This window comes from Dama dama, chromosome 1, assembly GCF_033118175.1.
Source record: "Dama dama isolate Ldn47 chromosome 1, ASM3311817v1, whole genome shotgun sequence".
In the NCBI taxonomy this organism is placed as follows: Eukaryota; Metazoa; Chordata; class Mammalia; order Artiodactyla; family Cervidae; genus Dama; species Dama dama.
Window position 1 is genome coordinate 43,845,368 of NC_083681.1, and position 24,743 is coordinate 43,870,110.

Genomic DNA, 24,743 nt, shown 5'->3' on the forward strand with positions numbered 1-24,743 from the left:
CACTACTAACTGAAAAATACTTTAATTGGAGAGACTGAAGAGTTGACTCATTGGAAAAGACCCTAATGCTGGGAAGGATTGGGGGCAGGAGGAGAAGGGGACGACAGAGGATGAGATAGCTGGATGACATCACCGACTCCATGGACATGGGTTTGTGTAGACCCCCGGAGTTGGTGATGGACAGGGAGGCCTGGCGTGCTGCGATTCATGGGGTCGCAAAGAGTCGGACGCGACTGAACTGAACTGAACTGTACCATCTCCAGGGTTCTCCCAAGTTATCCTTCAGGATGACCCGCTCTAGGAAAGATCGTCAGCGGTCCCCTAGTTTTGAATTAGGAGCCAGCCGCCCTGAACAGGATTGTAGCACCGTGATCCCCCATCTTCTGAAATCTTGGGCGGAGGCGGCTACTAGGGGGATTCTTTCGCCAACTCCACACCTTCCGGAGCCTGGCCTGGCCCGGCCCAGCCCCTCTGCTGTGGCCCAGTTGCTGGCGGCAGGCCGGGCCTAAGCAGTCAGCTCCCAGCGGAAGGGCAGCGAGGAGCCCCAAACGGAGGCCACACCCACGAAGGCAGCTCACAGATTGTTAGCAGCCTCCCCGGGAACGGTTTCCGGGAGGCGAGTGGGCCGCAGGTCAGTACCAAAGTGCCGGAGAGGACCCCTTCGACCCTCTAACTGCGGGTGGGCTTCCGGGGAAGGGATGGCTCGGTCAGTATCATACCTGTTCCCAAGCTTAGCACCCACCCGGGCGGCCGGGACGAGCCGCCTCTCAGCAATTCCTGAGGCTGGGGCTCACTCCGTCCTCCTAAGGCTGGCAACGAACGGCTCCGGCCTCGCAGGGGTCGCTCCGGTGAACCGCGGGCTTGTTGGGGATCTGACATCCGGGCGTTCTGCGGGGGGTGGGCGGGAGAGGGGGTTCTCCCTGGATGGGAGGACCTCCCAGCTCACTGGCGGTCCGCGGCCCGGCTGCTCTGTGCGGTGAAAAATATCCTAGCGCCTCGAAGCTCCGCCGAGCGTAGGTTGTGCCCGGGAGAGGCCGCCTAAGCTTCTAGGGCACGGCGCAGCCTCCCGGCCTCCGCGCCGGGAACCGTTTCCGGGGCGAGTGCTGTTTGTAGCTGACCCGGCGCGGCCCGTGACGCGAGGGCCCAGACGGAAGTGCGGGCGGAGGAGCCCGAGCCCGAGCCGGAGCCCGGCCGGGAGCTGGTCTCGGGGGCTCCGGCTGTGGCGACTGCTGGGCCTGGCCGCGATGGCGACCCTGTGGGCCGGCCTCCTTCGTCTCGCCTCCATGCTCAGCCTGTCCTGCCTGGCGCTCTCGGTGCTGCTGCTGGTGCAGCTGTCAGACGCCGCCAAGGTGAGTCCCGCCCAGCCTTCGCTTCAGACCGGCGCGCCTCCGCTGCCTCTGGCCTTGTCCACCTGAGCCCCACCCCAGTCCTCTGCCAGCCCTGCCAGCCCGATCCCTAGCGTCACAGCCCTGGCAGACCCCCGCCCGAAACCCTCCGGACAGCCGGATGGCACTCCCGCCCTCCAGCCCTGACAGTGGACAGCGCCCGCACCCACCCCCTCCCACCCCCGGCGCTGACACCCCACCCCGCCCCACCTGGTCCAGACGGGGCCCGGACAGCATGTCCGGCTCCTTAAATTTCCCTTCCCAGCCCCGACAGGACCCACCTCCAACTTTACAGCCTTTCCAACTCTGAGAGCTTTTAACTTGAGCTTTACACTTAAGCTCTGACAGTCTACAGTTACCCTTCACCAGCCTCACGGACCACCCTCCAAAATCCCCCAAGCCCGGATGGGAAGCCCCCAGCTCACAGGTGTCTTACCTGTTAGGAACTAACTCCTCTCAACTCAACCCTGAACAGAGTCCCTTCCCACTGTGGGAACTTGCCTCTCCTGGCAGCCTTCCTTCTCAACAGAAAGGACCTGCAGAGTCTCTCACCAGCCTCATATCCTCACCTCACTCCCTCCAGGATCTCCTAGCCCATTTGTTGCCTTCTTTTCTTGATAATTTAGTGGGTAAGGGAGGATCCAAACCGTAGGCGAGGTGAAGTTGTGGCCTTCTCCCCTGCTCCATTTCTTGGCCCTTCTCATCCCCTTGATTTCTGACGCGCATAGCAGTGAGAGGCAGGCTTGCAGCAAGCAGCTGCCAGCGGTAGCTGGAAGCCAGATCTTAGTTTCCCAGATGGGGAGTCCGAACCACTGGACCACAGGAGCCAACAGTTAGGGCTAGGATCCTAGTATTACCTGCCTACTCAAGAACGAATGCAGGCAAGGAGGCAGAAAGTAAAGAGTAAACTAAGAAGTTTATTGAAAAGAAAAGTACATGTGGAAAGGCTCATGGGTAAGCTCAGAGAGAATCGGGCTTTTGGGAAGTTTAAATCCTTTGTAAAGGGGCAGTTTTCCAGATCTTCCTCTTCCCTCAGGCCAGTCACCTTGCTTTGTTGTCCCACCCCAACCCCCACCCCCAGTTAATTTGTCTCAGGACCCTCCCCTGGGGTGTGCACGCATAGCCAAGATGGATCTAAAAGTGAAGGCTTCTTGGAGGAGCAAGACTGATTGTGGCCTGGAATTATCCTATGACTTTTGATTCCAAGGAGCCTTTGTGTGCATGTGTAGTATCTCCCTTATCAGACAGGATTTTTTCCTTACTTTGTCCTTGCCATGATTATTCCCTTCAGTAAGAGACAAAGACTGGCTATTTACCCTGTTTTTGTTGGCTGTAAATTCCTCAACTGGAGCCCACCTGTATCTTATCTCAAAAAATGCAAAGAAAATGGTTGTTGTTGAGTCGCTCAGTCATGTCTGACTCTGCCACCTCATGGACTACCGCACACCAGGCTTCCCTGTCCTTCACCATCTCCTGGAGCTTACTCAAACTCATATTCATTGAGTCAGTGATGCCATCCAACCATCTCATCCTCTGTCCTCCCCTTCACTTCCTGCATTCAATCTTTCCCAGCACCAGGGTCTTTTCTAATGAGTCAGTTCTTTGCATCAGGTGGCCAAAGTATTAGAGCTTCAGCTTCAGCATTAGTCTTTCCAATGAATGTTCAGGATTTATTTCCTTTAGGATTGACTAGTTTGATCTCCTTACAGTCCAAGGGACTCTCAAGAGTTCTCCAACACCACAGTTCATAAGAATTAATTCTTCGGCATTCAGCCTTCTTTATGGTCCAACTCTCACACCCATGCATGACTACTGGAGAAACCATAGCTTTGACTAGACAGACCTTTGTCAGCAAAGTAATGTCTCTGCTTTTTAATACACTATCTAGGTTTGTCATAGCTTTTCTTCCAAGGAGCAAGCGTCTTTTAATTTTGTGGCTGCAGTCACCATCTGAGGAGGTGACTAATAGTAAATTTCCAACCTGGAACCCATCTATCTCCTACTTCATCTTCATGCCACTCTCTAGTCCCCTTCATGCCGATACCCTCCAGACCTGCCCTGTGCTTCCTCCTTGATGAGCTAGCTCATTCCTGGAGGAAACAGAAGGCATTCACATTAATATGATGGGAAAACAATGATATTTGCATTTTTTAAATTGGAGCTTTCCTCTATAATACCTTTAAATACAGGAGTTAAGAAAGATGAGTGACAAGCATATAGATGGGGAGGTTTGGTCAGGGATTCTTTTTTTTTATTGAAATATAGTTAATTTATAATGCTGTGTTAGTTTCAAGTGTACAGCAAAATAACTCAGGTTCGTTTCCATTATAGGTTATTATAGCAGGTCCTTGTTGTTTATGTCAAGGTTTCTTTCTGAAATCTTCCCCAGTTCCCTTCAGAAGCAGGGACAGCAGCAAGTCTCCTGATTTTCAAAACACTGATGGCACCTCCTGCATATCTACTGTCATCACTTTAAGTGGTTTATTACTGTAACCGTGTATTTGTCAGTCTTCTTTACTTGGGTGTGTCCTAATTGCGGGCAGGAACTGTCTTAGACTTATCTGAATCCACCTCCTTTTGCACAAATTCTGACACAGGACAAATGCTCACTAAGTAACTGCTGAATGAGTAAACGACTTATCAACAACTCTGCCAGACATACCACTATATATAGGAGTTCTGGGCTCAGTCCTCTGGAGACTAATGAGCCACTGCCTTCCTTCTGAAATTAGATTCCCCTTCGCTGAGAAAGCATCTCCTACTCCCTCTATTCATAAATTTAGTCACCTCTTCTTCACTTCTTCAAACTTGCTTTTTCAGTAGTTGTCCTCTCTGTCTCCCAGGGATTAGAAGCAAAGTTTCCTGGGAAGAGTATGCCAAACTGATCTCAGCTATATTGAAGCTACTTCCTTTATGTACTTTCTTTTTTTTTTTTGTAGCTGAGTGCCTCTAAAACTTCATCCCTTCTTTAAGACTCTGGCCCAACTCACTTTAGCCATATCAGTGCCTTTATACCAAAGGGTGGAAGGATGATGGGTAGAATTGTGACTTGTTTTGCAATTTTTAGTTTGATATTTCCTAATCCTTCAGTAATCAACATTCTTATTTGCAGGCACAGCGGTCAGTCTACTGTGTCTTCCTACTGGCAGATAGATGGTGATAACGTTAGCACAATTTTGTCACGTGACTGAAAATGTGATTAATAAACCACAGATACTAGGTGTTATTTCAAAATAATTTTATGTATTATATAATTATTCATGAGCATTACCAATGGTTTTTTTTTTTTTTAAAAACTTGTATCTCTTAAAGTTATTACAAAATTTAAATGAAGAGTTTTAGAATACTTGGCAGGGGATGCTTAACAAAATGTGTAAGTTGCAGTTTCTAAAAATATTGATGATAAGCTGTCAACAAACTATACTAAGTTTCTATTTTGGTTACAGAATTCTGAGGATGTCCGATGTAAATGTATCTGTCCTCCCTATAAAGATAATTCTGGGCATATTTATAATAAGAACATATCCCAAAAAGACTGGTAAGTATTCCATGTTACTGAATTACCTGTCACATTTCTTTCTTTGGTTGTCACTGTTAGCCCTGGATATTCATCCAATGTGTTGTTTTCTTTGTAAGTATTTATTTTTAAGCAAAAGTGTTGAATTCTATTTCCATTTGAAAAAGTGAGAGTAAGACCCCGAGTGCATCAAGTAAGTCTAAAGGAATGTAGCCAAAAGCCCCAGGCAGGCAGGGTTTTACATTGGGGTGGGGCTGAGTTTGTGGCATCTGAACGCCCCATAGCTACCCTTCTGGGTGCCCTTAAGTTTAGGCCCTTTTTGCTTCTCAGCTGAAGGTAAGCAAGCCTCATTTATCTGAGTTATAATTTTTACAACTTGTGGGTTTTGATGCTATATTGTCAGATATAGGAGACTGTGTTTAAAAGTGTCAGAAGGCTCAGGAAGGAGTGGGAATGAGCCATAGGTATCAGAGTTTACCAATTGGTGGGCCAGTAGGTTATAGATATGCCAAGTCATTGATCCTTTCAGCCCTTGGTATATAATCTGGCAATGACTGGGATCCTGACTGGTTTGTCACCAGCAGTCTTCTCTGTTTACCTCAGTGAACCTTACAAATGATAGCTTTTTCTACAAGTGCCATAAAATGATTGGTAAGCAGTCATTTAAGGATAGGTGGGCTCCTTATCCTGGACTGGGACATTTTATGGTTTGCAATGGAAGACTGACAGGATAGGCACAGAAGAAAAATAGCTCCAGATGTTACCATACTGTAACATGTACCTGATTTCACAGTGAAATAGACCTAAAAGTTTGAAAGCAGAATTAAACTTATTTGGTTACACTATTCCAAGCTGACTTTGAATAAGAAAATGCAGACTTTGAGCATGTTTAGCTTTTCTGATACCATTGTCTATTCTTCCCATGAAGTTCAGTCCCTAAGTTCCCATTTAAATTTAATCTGACATTTGGTAAGTGTGTTCTTGAGAACTTTTGTGTTCCACTTTAAATTGTCTTGTATTACACAGTGATATGACTATTCTTTTAGGTTTTATATCCACAAGTTATTTTATATGAAAAGAAAATTCAAATAAGTTATTCCTGTAAATTTCCCAAATGTATCAAGCACTTATAATCAGTGTACTTTATTATCAGTAATAGAGTATGATGCTTGTTATTTGAGTGGCAAATGAACTCACTGTTCAAGTGTTTAGCTCTAATCTTTTCATGGACTTTTTTTACTCCAGGTTCACAGAGAGCCATATGTCATTTATCCCTGGTTACTGGTGAAAATAGGGAGCTTTGAAAATAAACAGCTGAAAACAAGACTTGCTTTGGAATTTTTCTTCCTTCTCACTCTTGCTTCCTGTCTGCAGCTTAGCCTTTTACTCTGGATAGGTTCACAGATGTCACTGAAAGTTTTTAACTGGCTTTAGAAGGGTAGGCAAGTTATGACTAATCAAGATGTTATAGTCTTCCAAGGCTTCCAGTATTTTATCTGGCTCTATATGTATGTGTATGTATGTGTGTGTGTGTGTATATATATATATATATAGATAGATATAGATATATGGATATCTTATCTGACACTATATATATACACGTATATATAAGTGAAAGTGTTAATAGCTCAGTCATGCCTGACTCTGCGACCCCATGGAATGTAGCCTGCCAGGCTCCTCTGTCCATGGAATTCTCCAGGCAAGAATACTGGAGGGGGTCACCATTCCCTTCTCCAGGGGATCTTCCCGATCCAGGGATCAAACCCAGGTCTCCTGCATTGCAAGCAGTTAGATTTACCACTGAGCCACCAGCGAATACCAGTATTTACCTCCTGGTAAATGTAATATATTTACTTCCTGGTAAACATACCTATATATATATATATATATATATATATATATATATATATATATATATATATATATATCAAATATATATATTTACCTCCTGGCCTCCATTTTGTCCTGTTGTCAGCTTTAATTCTTCATTGACCTATATCGTGTAGCTTAAGAAAAGTCTGAGATCTCTGGTTTGTATCGGGGTGTGATTCGAAGCTGATAATGTCCTCCTTTTGGCACTAGGGGGAGGTGTTGCCTAGTTCCTAAAGTGGCTGAGTTCTGTATTTGGGTTCTGTATTTACCGTGACTGGCCAGACAGACCCAAACTTCCTGTTTCCTCTCCCATCCTGCACAGCACTCAGAATCTCTTTGTTATTAACTGTATTTGTATTTCCAAAGATTGTGACTAAGGTTTCTGAAGCTGATCTAGGAAACTAAGTAGGAGATAAATCTCATTTTCCTGAGGTTCGAAGAAATATGGGTGGGGTGAGGTGGGAGGGAACTGTTAGGTGTGATTGGCTATTCATATACCACACTGTGACAGTTTAGATGTTGTTGGTTAATTCATGAAAGAATTAATCTCATATTTGAATAACAGTCCAGGTCACCTTAAATCATTTAAAGCAAGACAGAAATACAACTGTCCGAGGAGGCCTTTTATTCCAATCCTTTTTAGCTGTTCATTTAGTCTGACCTCATGCAGCAGGTGAGCTCTCTGAGAGTTCTGGGCTACATGCCCTCCATGGTTATGAGCTAGATACCCCTGCAGTGGGATTTAGCTTCCTCTGTCTATTTTATGCCTGCATCCAGCTGGATACACTCCTGGTCTTCAGAGAGCCATAAGACATTTGGAATAGATACCACACACTTGTATGGTGTAAGTTTGGGACCTTACTCTTGTTTGAAATTCTGCCAGTTGAGACTTACTTTTTTGTTATTACCTTTGTTAAAATTAAATTACCTGTTAAGGCAAACTGACGGAACTTTGATCACTTATGCCGTTTTGGGTTTTCTTTGTTCTACCACAGTTCACAGGGAACAGAACACAAAAAAGTATGTTCTGATAGGGCAAAAGGAAAGAATCACCCTGGCGCATTGGGTGCTGCCAAGAAGGTGGGTAGAGTGAGACAGACAGGATGCCTGAATGAGACAGGATGCTGTGGAAGAGTTCTTAAGGCAGCCAGAAGTGCCTAAGGGACAGGTGACGAGAGGGGCCGGCAGGACAGGAGAGCTTTGCCTACCTTTGCTGAAGGGGATCAGAGTAGTGGGCTCTTAATAGCTGTGGAGAGTAAGAATTTAATTATTTCCTAGAATTGACAGACTTCTAGAAAATAAGATTTTTTTGAGTAGAATTGCTTTTTCATAAGCCATAAATAAATGGCAAATGGGGAGAAAATAAACAACATCCAACAACAAAAACATTCAGCCTTTTATTGTGACTTATGTGCTATTGCCAGGTAATGTTTTCATTTTTAAATATTTTTGTTGTCCTAAACCTACTTCTCCATGTTTTTTAAATAGACTCCTTAAAAAAAGTAATTGTTTCTTACTCTGGTGTTCGGTTTTCAGAGTTTCATAATTTACCATCTGTTAGGTGTGATTAGCCATTCATATACTACATGTGGCAGTTCAGATAATGTTAGTTCATTAGTAAAAGAGGTAATTGTGTTTGAATAATGCCCCAGATCACCTTAAATCAGTTTAGCAGTTTTACTTGCTAAATGAACAGTCTAAATATGACTTGATCTGCTAAGTAGCTTTCAGTCTCATTTGAGATTTTTAGGGGCATTTTTTAAAGTATGAATAGCACTTTTGAAAAATAGCTGCTGCATATGTATCTTTACGGTTGGATCATTGAAAAAGCAAAAGAGTTCCAAAAAAACATCTACTTCTGCTTTATTGACTATGCCAAAGCCTTTGACTGTGTGGATCACAACAAACTGTGGAAAATTCTGCAAGAGATGAGAATACCAGACCACCTGACCTGCCTCCTGAGAAATCTGTGTGCAGATCAGGAAGTAACAGTTAGAACTGGACATGGAACAACAGTTCCAAATCAGTAAAGGAGTACGTCAAGGCTGTATATTGTCACCCTGCTTGTTTTAACTTCTATGCAGAGTACATCGTGCAAAATGCCAGGCTGGATGAAGCACAAGCTGGAATCAAGATTGCCAGGGGAAATATCAATAACCTCAGATATGCAGATGATACCACCCTTATGGCAGAAAGCAAAGAAGACCCTCTCTGCTTTGCTAAAGAGCCTCTTGATGAAAGGGAAAGAGGAGAGTGAAAAAGTTGGCTTAAAACCCAACATTCAGAAAACTAAGTTCATGGCATCTGGTCCCATCACTTCATGGCAAATAGATGGGGGAACAATGCAAATGGTGACAGACTTTATTTTGGGGGGGCTCCAAAATCACTGCAGATGGTGACTGCAGCCATGAAATTAAAAGACGCTTGCTCCTTGGAAGAAAAGTTATGACCAACTTAGACAGCATATTAAAAAGCAGAGACATTGCTTTGCCAACAAAGGTCCATCTAGTCAAAGCTTTGGTTTTTCCAGGAGTCATGTATGGATGGGAGAGTTGGACTATAAAGAAAGCTGAGCATCAAAGAATTGATGCTTTTGAACTGTGATGTTGGAGAAGACTCTTGAGAGTCCCTTGGACTGCAAGGAGATCCAACCAGTTCATTCTAAAGGAAATCAGTCTTGAATATTTATTGGAAGGACTGATGTTGAAGCTGAAACTCCAATACTTTGGCCACCTGATGTGAAGAACTGACATTTGAGAAGACCCTGAGGCTGGGAAAGATTGAAGGCGGGAGGAGAAGGGGACAACAGAGGATGAGATGGTTGGACGGCACCACCGACTCAATGAACATGAGTTTGAGTAAACTCTGGGAGTTGGTGATGGACAGGGAGACCTGCTGTGCTGCAGTCCATGGGGTTGCAAAGAGTCAGACACGACTGAGCAACTGAACTGAACGGTTTATTAGACTGTTGTGTCTAATAAAGCCCGCCAGGCTTCTCTGTCCATGGCATTCTCCAGGCAAGAATACTGGAGTGGGTTGCCATTTCCTTCTCCATCTTAGACTGTTAGATCTTACCAAATTGCTAATATTGAAAGGAAATGATTTCACTTCCCTTACTGATTATTTGTTCCTTATGTTACTTCATTGGGTAAGCTCAGTGATTATTCTGGATTTCAGGAAAGGTTTGATCAGTGTAAGCAGAAAATCCAGCTAGGTTTAGACAGTATTTTATCTTTGTTTTTTTCAGTGATTGCCTTCATGTTGTGGATCCCATGCCTGTGCGGGGGCCTGACGTAGAAGCATACTGTCTTCGCTGTGAATGCAAATATGAAGAAAGAAGTTCTGTTACGATCAAGGTAAGAAAAGAAAAAAAATCCATCTTTTCTGCTTCTGAAACAGTTTTTGATGGTATCTAAACTGAAGCTGAAACTCCAATACTTTGGCCACCTCATGCGAAGAGTTGACTCATTGGAAAAGACATTGATGCTGGGAGGGATTGGAGGCAGGAGGAGAAGGGGACGACAGAGGATGAGATGGTTGGATGGCATCACCAATGAACATAAATGAACACAAATGAACATAAATTTGAGTAAACTCCGGGAGTTGGTGATGGACAGGGAAGCCTGGCGTGCTGCGATTCATGGGGTCGCAAAGAGTCGGACACGACTGAGCAACTGAACTGAACTGAACTGAAACAGGAAAGAAAATGCTGGACATTGGAATTCTATTTAGTTACCTGAACTATTGCTCTTCCATCCTCTTCTCCAATACCCTCTTACCTACTTCTTCCTTATCCCCAGCCCCCACTCTGAAAGGAGTAACAAGCCTACTCTCCACCTGCCTCATTGAGATGCTTTGTAGATGAATTTGGACACCTTAGATGGGTGTGACATGTGAAATGGCACAAAGCAGCCCTGTGTGTAATAAGCATTTCCCAGAAAGACATTCCAGCTTCTCCTTGGTCCACGAATGCCAAAGATTAGTGAGAAAGCAGCATAATTAGACCTTCTTCCTGCCCTCTCAACTCTTAGAAAAAGTTATATATTTAGTGACTACACTATCCTGGAAACATCACTGCTGGATTTTAAGATTTTCTTTCTTTATCTTTTATAGGAAGTGGAATGTAGATCACTTTCATCACAATTTGGACCTCTAATGAGTTCAATTACTTTATTATGGTAGCTAGTAGTTCTTTTTCCCAATTTTTATATGGGGTTTCCCATTTCTGTTCCCCCAAAAAAGGCTTCAAGGGAGTCTGGAATGGCCAGCTGTACCAATTACAACATTCCTGTTGTGGTTGACCATGCCAGAGAGCTTCTACTCCAGCAGGATGCCGTCCTGTCGAGAAATCATCATAAACTTTTTATTTTTTAACAAAATTTTAATGTATAATTTGCATCCCCAAATGTCACTCATATTAAGTGTACAGTTTTATAAATTTTAGCAAATTTAAAACCATTTTTTAAAATCCAGTTTTAGAACATCCCCATTACCCACAAAAGATCCCTGATGCCCATTTATCACTGATCCCATGCCTACCTCCAGCCCTGAAATTGAAGTGAAAGTGTTGGTCCCTCAGTTGTGTGTAACTCTGCGTCTCTGTGGACTGTAGCTTGCCAGGCTCCTCTGTCCACGTGATTCTCTAGGCAGGAATACTGGAGCAGGTTCCCTTCTCCAGGGGATCTTCCCAACCTAAGGATTCAACCTGGGTCTCTTGTATTGCTGGTTGATTCTTTACCGTCTGAGCCACCAGAGAAGCCCACCCCCAGCCCTGGATAATCACTGTTCTGCTTTGTATGTCTAGATCTGGACATTTCATATAAATAGAATCAGAAAATGTGTGCTTTTCTATGACTGGTTTCTTTCACACAGCATAATGTTTTTGAGGTTTATTCATGCTATAGCATGTATCAGTACTTAATTACTTCTTATTACTGAATAGCATTCTGCTACATAAATATACCACATTTTCTTTTTCCATCCATCAGTTGATGGACATTTGGATTATTTCCAGATTTTTATTCTTAGGAATCATGCTGTTATGAATATCAGTGTATGTGCTTTGGATATATGTTTTCCCTTCGCTCAGGTAGATTCCTAAAAGAGGTAAGTTTATATTTAACTTTTTAAGAGTCTGCCAGAAAAAAAAAAAAAAAGAGTCTGCCAGATTGTATTCTAAAACAGCTATACCGTTTTACATTCTTAACCAGCAATGTATGAGGGTTCAGTTTCTGTACACCCTCACTAACATTTGGTATTGTCTGTCTTTAACTGGAGCCGTTCTAGTGGGAGGTGTCACACTCTACTGCTTAACACCACACAAATTAAGATCTCAAGAAAATCTTGTGCCTAAAATGTATTTTTGTATGTCTGAATTGATCTAAAACAGTATGCTGATGAAATTCATCTAAATTACATTTTCTGTTAGGGTTCCTAATGGAAAGTAGTCTTGACTGCAGTGATGTTGAATCCAGGACACTGTATTCAGGTGAAAAAGGAAAACTGCTTTGCTAGCAGTGGTAACAATGATTAGTAGTAGGTGAAGATGGAATTTCGAAGACTTGTGAAAAGGCCCCAAAGACAAAAAAATGCTTTCTTGCCTATTTTTCTATAAATAATACTTTGGTGAAGAGCTGAGTTTGTTTCTTACGTTGGAATCTGGTTTGTATAGAAATCTTGTGTGCTTAATAGATGGGTCAGTCTTGACTATGGCTTTAGTATTATTATACAAAATTCTGATTTCTTGGCTTGAATAGAGATGTAACTTATTTTCAATTTCCCTTAGGTTACCATTATAATTTATCTCTCCATTTTGGGCCTTCTACTTCTGTACATGGTATATCTTACTCTGGTTGAGCCCATACTGAAGAGACGCCTGTTTGGACACTCACAGTTGATTCAGAGCGATGATGATGTTGGGGTAAGTTCTGTTCAGAGTCAGTCTCTGCCGTCATCTGATGTAAGGTGCAGGTGAAGAGTAGTTCCATATAAATGTCTGTGTGCTGGAGCACATCCTCAACCAGAGAAACTAAAGACTAGTATTAGTGTGTCTCTTTATGAGGAAATTGCCCTGTAAAGCCGTAAATATGGTGGCTTAGACAGATGAGCCTTGGTGAGTGCTCTGTACAAGGTTTTTGCTTTCTGTATCAGGGGCACAGTTTTCATCACCTTTTCCGGTTTACGTTGAGGAAAGCATCTGAGATAGTTTTCTCCCCAGGCTCCAAACTAAACTACCACCTTTCCTGTCAACATCACCAAATATTTTGAAAGGCAAAGAGGCTTTAGTGGAGGGAAGCATGAAAACCATGATATTCTTTACTTAATGAAGAACAGTGTGATAACTTGCTGATGTTTTGTATTTCCTATTTTCCTCCTCCTTTAAATAATCTGTGGTCTTGAATTCTAGAGAAAAATAAAATCATCACTCCTGATTCTCTTCCTATCTTTAAAACACATTCAGATTTGTATATATAATTAATATTGTATCACTGAAAACTACTAAGAAATTGACATAGTCCATAATTTGTTATTTAGTATGTCTTTATCATTATTTGGGTTTGTTTCCAAATTTTCCACAATTTCATCATTATATATATATATAATATTTTTTAGAAATTATCTTGTATTTTGGATTACCTTATTGAACTGTTTCTTAAAGTGGATAAAATTTAGTAGAGTTTCAGGAATCAATTTCAAAAGCCAAAGCCGGAGTGAACCCTTGCCAACCACAGTCAAAAGTCCTTTTACGCTGGAATAGCTTGTGGGCCCATTGGTAAAAGATGAGAAAAGAGATCCCAACTGAATGGCTCAAGTTATAACGACAAACAGAGCCTGCTTGTTTCATGAATATCAATTATGAATACTCAACTTACTTGAGCAAGATTTCATTTTTGTTTTGTGAAGAACTTTCATAGAAACACCTCTGTTTGCCTCTTTTCCCCTTGCATCCTTTATTAATTCAACCAACACATAATGAGTAACTTTTCCATATCAGGAAGCATTAGCGTCTCAAATACTGTTCTCATATAATTTTCATTCACATATGACATTTCCCATTGACATTTTGGGTCAGATGATTGTTGTATTCACTGTATGATATCTAGTGGCATCCCTGACCTCTACCCACTAGAAATGAGTATCACCCCTTATCCCAATCCTGACAATCAAAAATGTTCACAGACGGTGCCAGATGTTCTTGGGGGTCAAAATCACCCTCAGGTGAGAACTACTAACATATAAAAATGTTATGTGTCCAAGACCACACAAACCATTTCATATAGGCACATAGATAAAAGCTCTGGCTTATATACATTGCTTATAGCATTAAATATCAGGTTCCTGACTTTAGAAATAGACAATATTATTGCTTCCCTGGTGGCTCAGATGGTAGAGAGTCTGTCTGCAATGCAGGAGACCTAGGTTTGATCCCTGGGTCAGGAAGATCCCCTGGAGAAGGGAATGGCAACCCATTCAAGTATTCTTGCCTGGAGAATTCCATGGACAGAGGAGCCTGGCAGGGTATATAGTTCATGGAGTCACAAAGAGTTAGACATGACTGAGTGACTAACACTGTCACTTTCAATATTAATTTAACACAGAGAACATAAAATAAATGGACACACAGATGTGTAGATGAAAACATGTAGGAAAGGCATTTGATTGATGGGGCCTTGTGCTTAGTAACCATTTTGTTCACCAGGGACTGATCCTATGTACATGTCAACCATATAAGAACATTGTCTTTAGAGGCCTGGCTGACTTTTGGATATCTGTTAAACTGATTCTGGGTAGAGAGAGGTTTTCTAAATAGAGCAATGAATGTATGATAACAACTCTGTACAATAAGAAGTTGAATTAAAATTCCTACAATTGTTGCTAATCCAAGATGAGAGTTCTCCACTCTTTATGTTCCTTTAAACATGCTTTTGTTAAATCCTCAGTTAATTTCTGTTTTATCTTTTTCCATGTTTGTTGGGTGTAGAGCACTTTGGATCAAGTGAGAGCACAAATAGTTAAGAAGTTCACTGCAAGTTGTCACAATATTTACTGTATCATATATCCATGACACATCATTACTATTATCAAAGCATTACATTAAAACATGTTTTGTATTTATTGTAATTTTATCCGGTATAAAAAGAGCAAATATATATAAAGGGTAAATCTCTATGTAAGTTTTCCCGGCATACATGAGCAGGAGCAGCTAGTTCAATCTTGTTCTGATAGACAGAAAATAGACCAAAAGGATTAACTGGTTTGTTTAGTCTTTTAATTTGTTTCTTAAGAAGATGTTTCTCCCCCTACCTTGAAGAGTAGATAAAAAGACTATGAAATTGAGAAGCACTCTGCTGGTAAGGCACATCCCTCTTCCCAGTCCTGTTTATGCCAAAACAAACCAACGGTAATAATGTTTTATATACAACTTCACTAAAGCGCTGTGTTCGTATAGTGCCATTTTAATCTCCCTGAACAAACTCCCTGTGTTGACAAGATGTGACACCAGGTCAAGGTTAAGGGAGCTAAAACTTGTGTTTGTGCTTATTTATTAGATGACCTCGGATTGGTTTACTTTTTCATGGGAAATACAGTAATCCAACAACAAAATAATCTGTCTTCCTTTTTCCTAACCTCTTTTCTTACATCTTTGAAACATTTGAACTTTATGGAATTGTTTTTATTATTTTCATTTATGAGGTTAAAAAAAAGAATAGGGTTTGTACAAGATATTCCCTAAATTAAGTGAAAAGTTGAAGCAATTTTGGTAAAGAAGGCAGGGGTAGATTCTTTATAGAAAACTCTTTGCTGTCTTTGAAAAGTTGACATTATATAAATATCTTGCTATAAAAAGAAGACCAGGTGTTAAAACACTGTTTATATATAGTTTTATATATATATATATATGTATACATATATATATATAGTTATGCAGTTATCTACAGCTTTCCATTGACATGCCGTCTCCTGCCCTGGGTATATAACAGAGCTTTGGCAAACATGCACAAGCCAAACAATATTCTTTTCAAGAGGCCAAGTTTAAGAGCACTGACTTGTGACTTATATCGTATGTTGGAACATTTAGAAGCTTTGCTTATTCAAGTTCAGGAAAAAGAGATCAAGGAAAAAACAAACAAAAGCAATAAATTAGTACTGAATGCCTTTTGTCATTTGGGCAGCTGTGTTTATATCTTATTCATAGATAGATTAGCATGGTGGTTTCCTGTGTAATGACGACAAACATCAGTGGTATTGGTTTATTTTGACCAGGATGGGTTGGTTTTCTACCCAGATACCTGGGTGACCCTGCAGTAGTCTCTCTTCTCAGGCATCAGCTAACATGGAAGCTACCTATGTGCTCAGCAATGGAAGATTCAAGACTTTATCAAATAGAATTGCTGAAGTAATAATCCTTTACTGTCCTTAGCAGTCGAGGGTAATTGTAGCACTTGAGCTGTATCTCTGTCCATTACAGATTGGGGAAGGGGATGGAGAGAATGAAAAATTTTTAAGTGTATGTGTTGAGAGCATAAGAAGAAATTAAAACCACCCAAGATGGGACATCCTGGTGGTCCAGTGGCTAAGACTGTATTCCCAATGCAGGGTATCTGAGTTCAATCCCTGGTCAGGGAATTAGATCCCACATGCTGTAACTAAAGATTCCACATGCTGCAACTAAAGATCTCACATGCTGCAAATCAGACCCGGCATAGCCAAATAAATAATAAAACAAAAGTAAGTAAAAAAAAAAAAAACCAAGTTAGGATCCAGTCAACTCATCTCCCAGATGAATGTGGTCCCAAGCTGGCAAGTAACAATTCTAATATATATGAGAGTCAGGATAGGATATTAAAAAGACAAGTCTTTCCTCAGTCACAGATTAGCTGGATGGTATTGAATAAAGCAAGGCAAAGCCCTGCTCTCTATCTGTAACTTGTAGATGTTAACATGCAAATAGATTTTCTTTCCACAGCTCATCAAGAAAGGCTTCTCTAACATAAATGACCAGTCTTTATCTTGGTTCCTGTTTCTTAAGGGAAATGTCTTTGGAAATAGTGACTCATGGGAACATTGCACAAATACCTCCTCATTGCTTGTTTTATTTGAATCACCTATTTCTGTAGTTGAGTTCATCCTGCTTCTGGTGTTGAGTGCCTAAGAATGCTTGGCTGAATTAGATGGTCTGTTTAAACAGTCCAGCTGCTCCAGTCTCTGTGCCTGGATGATTGCTATTGTGCGTGTGTGTTTTACATGGATCATGCTATCTGATGTTCTCCATTCCTACACTTTCAGGATCACCAGCCTTTTGCAAATGCCCATGATGTGCTGGCCCGCTCCCGCAGTCGAGCCAACGTGCTGAATAAGGTTGAGTATGCCCAGCAGCGTTGGAAACTTCAAGTTCAAGAGCAGAGAAAATCTGTCTTTGACCGTCATGTTGTCCTCAGCTAATTGGGAATTGAATTCACGGTGACTAGAAAGAAATGAGGCAGACAATGGGAAAAAGATTGACTGAGTTTTCCTGGGTTTTGTTTTAATGCCCTGTTGATTTCGCCAACTCTTTCTGGAAAATTCAAAACTGGAAACAAAAACACGCTTGTTGTTTTGTTTTTTCATTAACGTATTAATCAAGGCATTTTTTTAAAAGCACACACCTCAAACAGTGTCAGCCAATAAATCTTTTCCTATTTGTGACTTTTACTAATAAACATATGTCTGCCTGTAAATTATCTTGAAGTCCTTTACCTGGAAAAAGCACTCTCTTTTTTTACCACACAGTTTTGACTTGGTTTTCAAGATAATTTTCAGGTAAGGTTTTTGTGTGGTATTTTTTGTTTTTGGCAGAGGAGGGGAGGGATGTGTGGGAAGTGCTTAACATAACTTTTCTCAAGTCACCTTACTAAACAAACTTTTGGAGATAGACTTTGCCTTTTATTTTCAAGATTCATTTATATTTTGCAGTATGCCAGCCTCATCTGGGAGTTGGTGATGGACAGGGAGGCCTGGTATGCTGCGGTCCATGGGCTCGCAAAGAGTCGGACACGACTGAGTGACTGAACTGAACTGAGCCTCATCAAAGCCCCAACTTACCTATTTGAATTTTTGCACTGACTGTATTATCTAGACATCTGGTTGGCCTGTGGCCGCACTTTATGGTAAATTAGATCTGAAAATGCACGGTGGCCCTTCACAAAAAGCAGATTTTCTTTAGGTACTGTGATGTCTGATGCAATGCGTCCTAGAACAAACTGGCTGCTGGCTAGTTTAATGACTGAACATAGTCTTGGTGTGTGGTCTTTCTCATCTTCTAGTATCTTTAAGGATGAATCCTAAGGACTTGGACACTTGCAATAAAGAAAGTTTCTTTTAAACCCAAGCCTCCCTGGATGGATGACATACACATGTTTGTCAGCACCTCCAGTCAGGTTGAGAGGCAGCTGTTTGGATTCTGGTGTGTGCAGCTTTGAACTAGGACTGGAGTTCTGGTTGCCTCCCTCTGAAAGGTGTAGCAGTTATTGGATAACTGGCTTTCTTCTTCCTATGTCCTCTTTGAAATGTAACAATAAAAGTAATTTTTGAAACATCTACCAGTGTATCTATCCCAACTTTTCTCTCCTCCCTCTTTTGCTGTATGATGAACTTGAAGATATAAAGACAGCTTATGCCCTGATGAGAGACTTGTTTTAAACAGTCTAATCAAAATCAGTGGTACTAAATTATCTCTATGTGCGCGTGTATATGGAGAGAGAGAGAGAGAACATGGGTACTTAGATGGGTCTCTGAAAGTACACATATATTATTTGGATAAATTGAGGGATTTAAGATGCATGAAGGAGTGCTTGTTTTAAGAAATTCTTGGCAAAAATTAGTATTTAGTATTAGAAATAAATTACATTAATTTCATAAGGATGAGATTTTAGGAGCTATAAATGGGGTTTTTGGTTAGTGAAAAGCTTTCTTAAACTCCCAAATCAAACCTAAAATTATTGATTTTATTGTTAATATTAAAAGATGTAAGTTTAACTACAACCAAGTGAGATTTATTCCAGTTTTGCAAGACTTTGAACATTTGAAAATTAATGAAATCCACCACATCAACAGACTAAAGAAGAAAAATGACATGATCTTATCAGTAGATTCAGAAACAGCATTTGACAAAATCCAACACCCATTCATGACAAAAACTCTAAGTAAACTAGAAATCGAGGAGAACAAGATAAGGATGTTCTTTCTTACTACTCATTTTCAACATCATACTGTAAATCCTAGCTAATGCAATAAGGCAAAAGATATTCAGACAGGGAAAGAAAAGATGAAAGACTACCACTGTTTAGAGATGACATGATTGTAAACATGTAGGAGATCCAAAAGAATTTTTTAAAAAGCAAAAAAACACTCCTGATACTAATAACTGATTTGATTATAGCAAGGTTTCAGGATAGAAGGTTAACATACAAAAGTCAATTGCTATCCTTCAGTTCAGTTCAGCTGCTCAATCCTGTCCGACTCTTTGCGACCCCGTGGATTGCAGCACGCCAGGCCTCCCTGTCCATCACCAACTCCCAGAGCTTACTCAGACTCCTGTCCGTTGAGTCGGTGGTGCCATCCAACCATCTCATCCTCTGTAATCCCCTCTCCTCCCACCTTTAATCTTTCCCAGCATCAGTGTCTTTTCAAATGAGTCAGTTCTTCACATCAGGTGGCCAAAGTATTTGAGTTTCAGCTTCAGCATCAGTCCTTCCAATGAATATTCAGGACTGATTTCCCTTAGGATGGACTGGTTAGATCTCCTTGCTGTCCAAGGAACTCTTAAGAGTCTTCTCCAACACCACAGTTCAAAAGCATCAATTCTTCGGTACTCAGATTTCTTTATAGTCCTAACTCTCACATCCATACATGACTACTGGAAAAACCAAAGCTTTGACTAGATGGACCTTTGTTGGCAAAGTAATGTCTCTGCTTTTTTTTAACAAGCTGTCTAAGTTGGTCATAACTTTTCTTCCAAGAAGTGTTTTTTAATTTCATGGCTGCAGTCACCATCTGTAGTGATTTTGGAGCACCAAAAAGTAAAGTCTGTCACTGTTTCCACTGTTTCCCCATCTATTTCCCATGAGGTGATGGGACCAGATGCCATGATCTTAGTTTTCTGAATGTTGAGCTTTAAGCCAACTTTTTCACTGTCCTCTTTCACTTTGATCAAGAAGCTCTTTAGTTCTTCTTCACTTTCTGCCATAAGGGTGGTGTCATCTGCATATCTGAGGTTATTGATATTTCTCCTGGCAATCTTGATTCCAGCTTGTGCTTCATCAAGTCCAGCATTCTCATAATGTATTCTGCATATAAGTTAAATAAGTAGGGTGACAATATACAGCCTTGACGTACTCCTTTCCCGATTTGAAACTAGTCTATTGTTCCATGTCCAGTTCTAACTGTTGATTCTACTAACAATGAACAAATGAAATTAAAAGCACAATTTCCATTTACATTGGTATCCCTCCAAATGAAATATTTATAAATCTAACAAAATATGGATAAAATATATATGAGGAAAACTACAAAACTGATTAAAGAAATCAAAGAACTAGAACTAAATAAGAGATATTCCATGTTCATGGATTAGAAGACTATTATCAAGATGTCAGTTCTTTTCAACTTGATTCAATACAATCCCAGTCAAAATCCCAGCAAGTTATAAGCAAAAGACCCAGAAAGTAAATACAATGTTAATTAAGAAGAACAAAGTGGAAAGACTGACACAACCTATTTTCAAGACTTACTGTACAGCTGCAGTAATAAAGTAAGTATCAGTGTGGATTGGCAAAAGAATAGACAAACAGATCAATAGAACAGAATAGAGAGCCCAGAAACAGACTCAATAAATACAGTTAACTGACCTTTGACAAAACAACAATAGGAACACCATGGAGCAAAGTCTTTTCAATGAATGGTGCTAGAACAACTGGACAGTCACATGCAAAAAAAAAAATTAAGCTAGACACAAGCCTTACAACCTTCAAAAAATGAATTAAAAAAGGCTCATAGACCTAAATGCAAAACAAAAACCTACAATACTAGAAGACAACATAGGAGAAAATCTAGTTTACTTTTGGTTGGTAATGACTTACTAGATACAATATCAAAAGCACAAATCAAGAAAGAAATCACTGATAAGCTGGACTTCAATTAAAAAGTTCTAGTGAAAGACTGTCAAGAACAAGAACACAAGCCACCAACTGGGAGGAAATATTTGTAAAAGACATATCTGACAAAGTACTATCTTCCAAAGCATATAAAGAATTCTTGAAACTCAACAATAAGACAAAAAACTCGATTTTAAAATGGGCCAAAGATCTGAACAGATGCCTCATCAAAGAAGATATACAGATGGCAGATAAGTATTCAAAAAAATGCTCCATATCACATGTCCACCAGTGAAGTTGCTCAGTCGTGTCTGGCTCTTTGCGATCCCGTGGACTGTAGCCTACCAGGCTCCTCCATCCATGGAATTTTCCAGGGAAGAGTACGGGAGTAGGTTGCCATTTCCTTCTCCAGGGGATATGCCCGACCCAGGGATCAAACCCAGGTCTCCCACATTGCAGGCAGACGCTTTACCGTCTGAGCTACTAAGGAAGCCTGCCCTAGCATGTCCACAGGGAAATGCAAATTAAAAAAACAATGAGATACCACTACACACCTATTAGAATGGCCAAAATTCAGAGCACTGACAACCCCAAATCTTGGTGTGGATGTGTAGCAACAGGAACTCCCATTCATTGCTGGTGAGAATGCAAAAACAGTATGGCCACTTTAGAAAACAGTTTGATAGTTCCTTATAAAACTAAACATACACTTACTATGTGATCCAGCAATTACACTTCAGTATTTATTATCTGCGACCCCATGGACTGTAGCCTGCCAGGCTCCTCTGTCCATGGAATTCTCCAGGCAAGAATACTGGAGTGGGTAGCCATTCCCTTCTCCAGGGTATCTTCCCAACCCAGGGATTGAACCAACGTCTTCTGCACTGAGGGTGGGTTCTTTACAGTCTGAGCCACCAGGGAAGACCATTTAATATATAAGTTAGTTAAAATATTAGATCCTTATGAAAACTTTGCATATGGGTGTTTATAGCAGCTTTATTCATAATTGCCAAAACTTGGAAGCAATCAAGAAGTCCTCTAGTAGGCGAATGGACAGTAAACTGTGGTATATTCAATGGAATATTTTTAAAATTTATTTTATTGAAATATAGTTGATTTACAATGTTGTGTTAATTTCTACTGTATAGCAAAGTGATTCAGATATATGTGTGTCTATATTAATATATACTTTTTCATATTCTTTTCTATTATGGTTTATCACAGGATATTGAATATAGTTCCTGCTGCTATACAGTAGAACCTTATTGTTTATCTATTCTATATATATTAGTTTGCATCTGCTAATCCCCAAATCCCAATCCATTGTTCCCCCACCCTCCTCTCCCTTGGCGACAATAAGTCTGTTCTCTATGTCTGTGTGTCTGTTTCTGTTTCATGGATAAGTTCCTTTGTGTCATAGTTTAGATTCTACATATAAATGATATCACATGGTATTCAGACAATGGAATACTGTTCAGTGCTAAAAACAAATGAGCTATCAAGTGAAAAATATGTGGAGGAGCCTTAAATGAATATTACTAATTGAAAGAAGCCAATTTGAAAAAGCTGTATGCTATATGATTCCAAGTATACAACATTCTGGAAAAGGAAAAACTATGAAGTAAAACAAAAAATCAGGTATTGTCAGGTACTGGAGGGAGGGAGGAATGAATAGGTGTAACAGACTCTTTAGAGCAGTGAAACTATTCCGTATGATGCTATCATGGTGGATATGTATCATTATACATTTGTCAAGTTGCATAGAATGTATAACACAAGAGTGAACCCTGGGGACTTCCCTGGTGGTCCAGTGGCTAAGATTCTGCCCATGCTTCCAATGCAGGGGGCCCGGGTTCGATCCCTAGACAGGGAAGTAGGTCCTACATGCAGCAACTAAAAAAAGTACCGTATGCCACAATTAAGACCTAGCACAGCCAAATAAACAAACATTTTTTTTTAAAGGGTGAGCCTTAATGTAAACTATGGGCTCTGAGTGATAATGATGTATCAATATTATCAACTGTAACAAATGTATCACTGTGGGGCTGGCATTCTAGTAATGGAGGAGGATGTACATATATAAGAGCAGGGGGTATATGGGAACTGTACTTGATGCTCAGTTTTGCTGTGCATCTAAAATTGCTCTGAAAAAGGTTATTTAGGAGAAAAAAATTTTAATAGATATACAGTAAAATGCAGGTTCATATTGACCTTCCTGGTTAGCATCTTTAATCTCTATTTTAAAAATACTGACAATATTTTCACATTATGAGATTATTACTTAAAGATATTTTCCATAAGCAATTTTGATATAAAATTAAATAACCCAGGTGAGTGTAGGAACATTCTTCTTGAAAAGAATTTGTTACAAGAGTCCAATTTTGTAAGCAAACTTCCTATTTAGTATTGTTGCATGTTGTCGTATCTACATATTAGGTAGAGAAAATCGCTAAACCAGCCTGAGCAGTTCTGTTTAACTGTAAACTATTTTGCATGTTGTTACTAAATGATCACATATAAATCAGGTTAAGTCTAACTCAGCCCCAAATACAGAATCTTGGCAACAAAATTCAGGTAAGAGACTTCTCCAGAGTGGCCCATGGGAGAGAATAAGAACATGGTTTTTAAGAAAATCCCTAGGCACAGTTGGAAAATGATGATTATTTTCAGCTGATTATACCATTAACAAATATGCTTTAACAAATATGCTTCTGTGGTGAATGATTCAGTTTTACTGTTGATTAAATCATCTGGAGGAGTAGAAAGGATTTAGGGGTTTGAAAGTCAGGAGACCTAGGTTTTGACCTCTGATCTCATAACTGCAACAATCTATGAGGGATTGGATGAGAAGCTTTCCTAAGGTTTCTCCATCCCTAACATTCCATTATTCATAATTCCATAATTCATAATGTGCAGTAGTAGCTTTTTGTTTTCTACATGCTAGATATTTATAAGGTATCAGAAAGTTGAAACTTTAATGCTAAACAGAGCAATCCAGAATTTCATAGGATTTTATCATTAAGACCTTACCCTTTATTTCCCAGAACAGCTCTAGGTCAGAAACCTGAGACTTTCACTGAAAAGATAGGTGCATTTGTTTTTAGCTAGGTGTATATTTGGCTTCAGAGTCCCAGCACTTAACAGCTTGTGTTGTTCTCTCTCTCTCTCTCTCCTTTCTAAGACTTTTTTTTTTTTTTTAATGTGGACTATTTTCAAAGTCTTTATTGAATTTGTTACAATATTGCTTCTGTTTTATGTTTCGGTTTTTTTTTTTTTTTGGTCCTGAGGCATGTGGGATCTTACCTCCTCGACCAGGGATCAAACCCCCACCCCCTACATCTGAAGGCAAAGTCTTAACCACTGGACCACCAGGAAGTCCCTATGTTACACTCTTTTAAAAACTTTACTCAGTTTCTACAAATGTATCCAGTTTCCACTAGCCTTCCTATCTTGATCCTCACTGCTGCATTTTTCATTCTATCACTGTTGTGGTTAAATTTTCTTCTTTGAATAAAAGACAAATGCTACTACATTAATTGGTGAATCTTTTGGAAATGCTCAATAGAAAAAGTTCCTCCCTCAGTGTGTCTCCAAAGATACCAAGCTCATTTCCCAAGAATTCTGCAAGGTCTTGTTAAAAATCTAGAAAGTTTATTTCCTTGGATATGTTCCTGTGTCTCCTAGTTTATAGTCTATGGGAACTTGAATAGAATTTGTCCTGCTGTGGTGTGAAATCTTAATTATGTTGAACTGGTTCATAGTGCTTTTAAGGTCTATGGTATCCTTCTACTTTCCTGTCCATTCATTCTACTAATATTTGAGAGTTTGCTATTGAAA

At 40.4% G+C, this 24,743-nt stretch overlaps 1 protein-coding gene across 1 annotated transcript; it reads left to right on the top strand.

Moving 5' to 3' along the window:
- The first annotated feature begins 1,128 nt into the window (after nt 1-1,128).
- TMEM9B (TMEM9 domain family member B) lies at nt 1,129-18,351 on the top strand. Its single transcript, XM_061147941.1, has 5 exons — nt 1,129-1,349; nt 4,832-4,923; nt 10,022-10,130; nt 12,560-12,694; nt 17,062-18,351. The coding sequence occupies exons 1-5, from the start codon at nt 1,245-1,247 to the stop codon at nt 17,215-17,217; spliced, it is 597 nt and encodes a 198-aa protein (XP_061003924.1). The 5' UTR covers nt 1,129-1,244; the 3' UTR covers nt 17,218-18,351.
- Nucleotides 18,352-24,743: the final 6,392 nt, after the last annotated feature.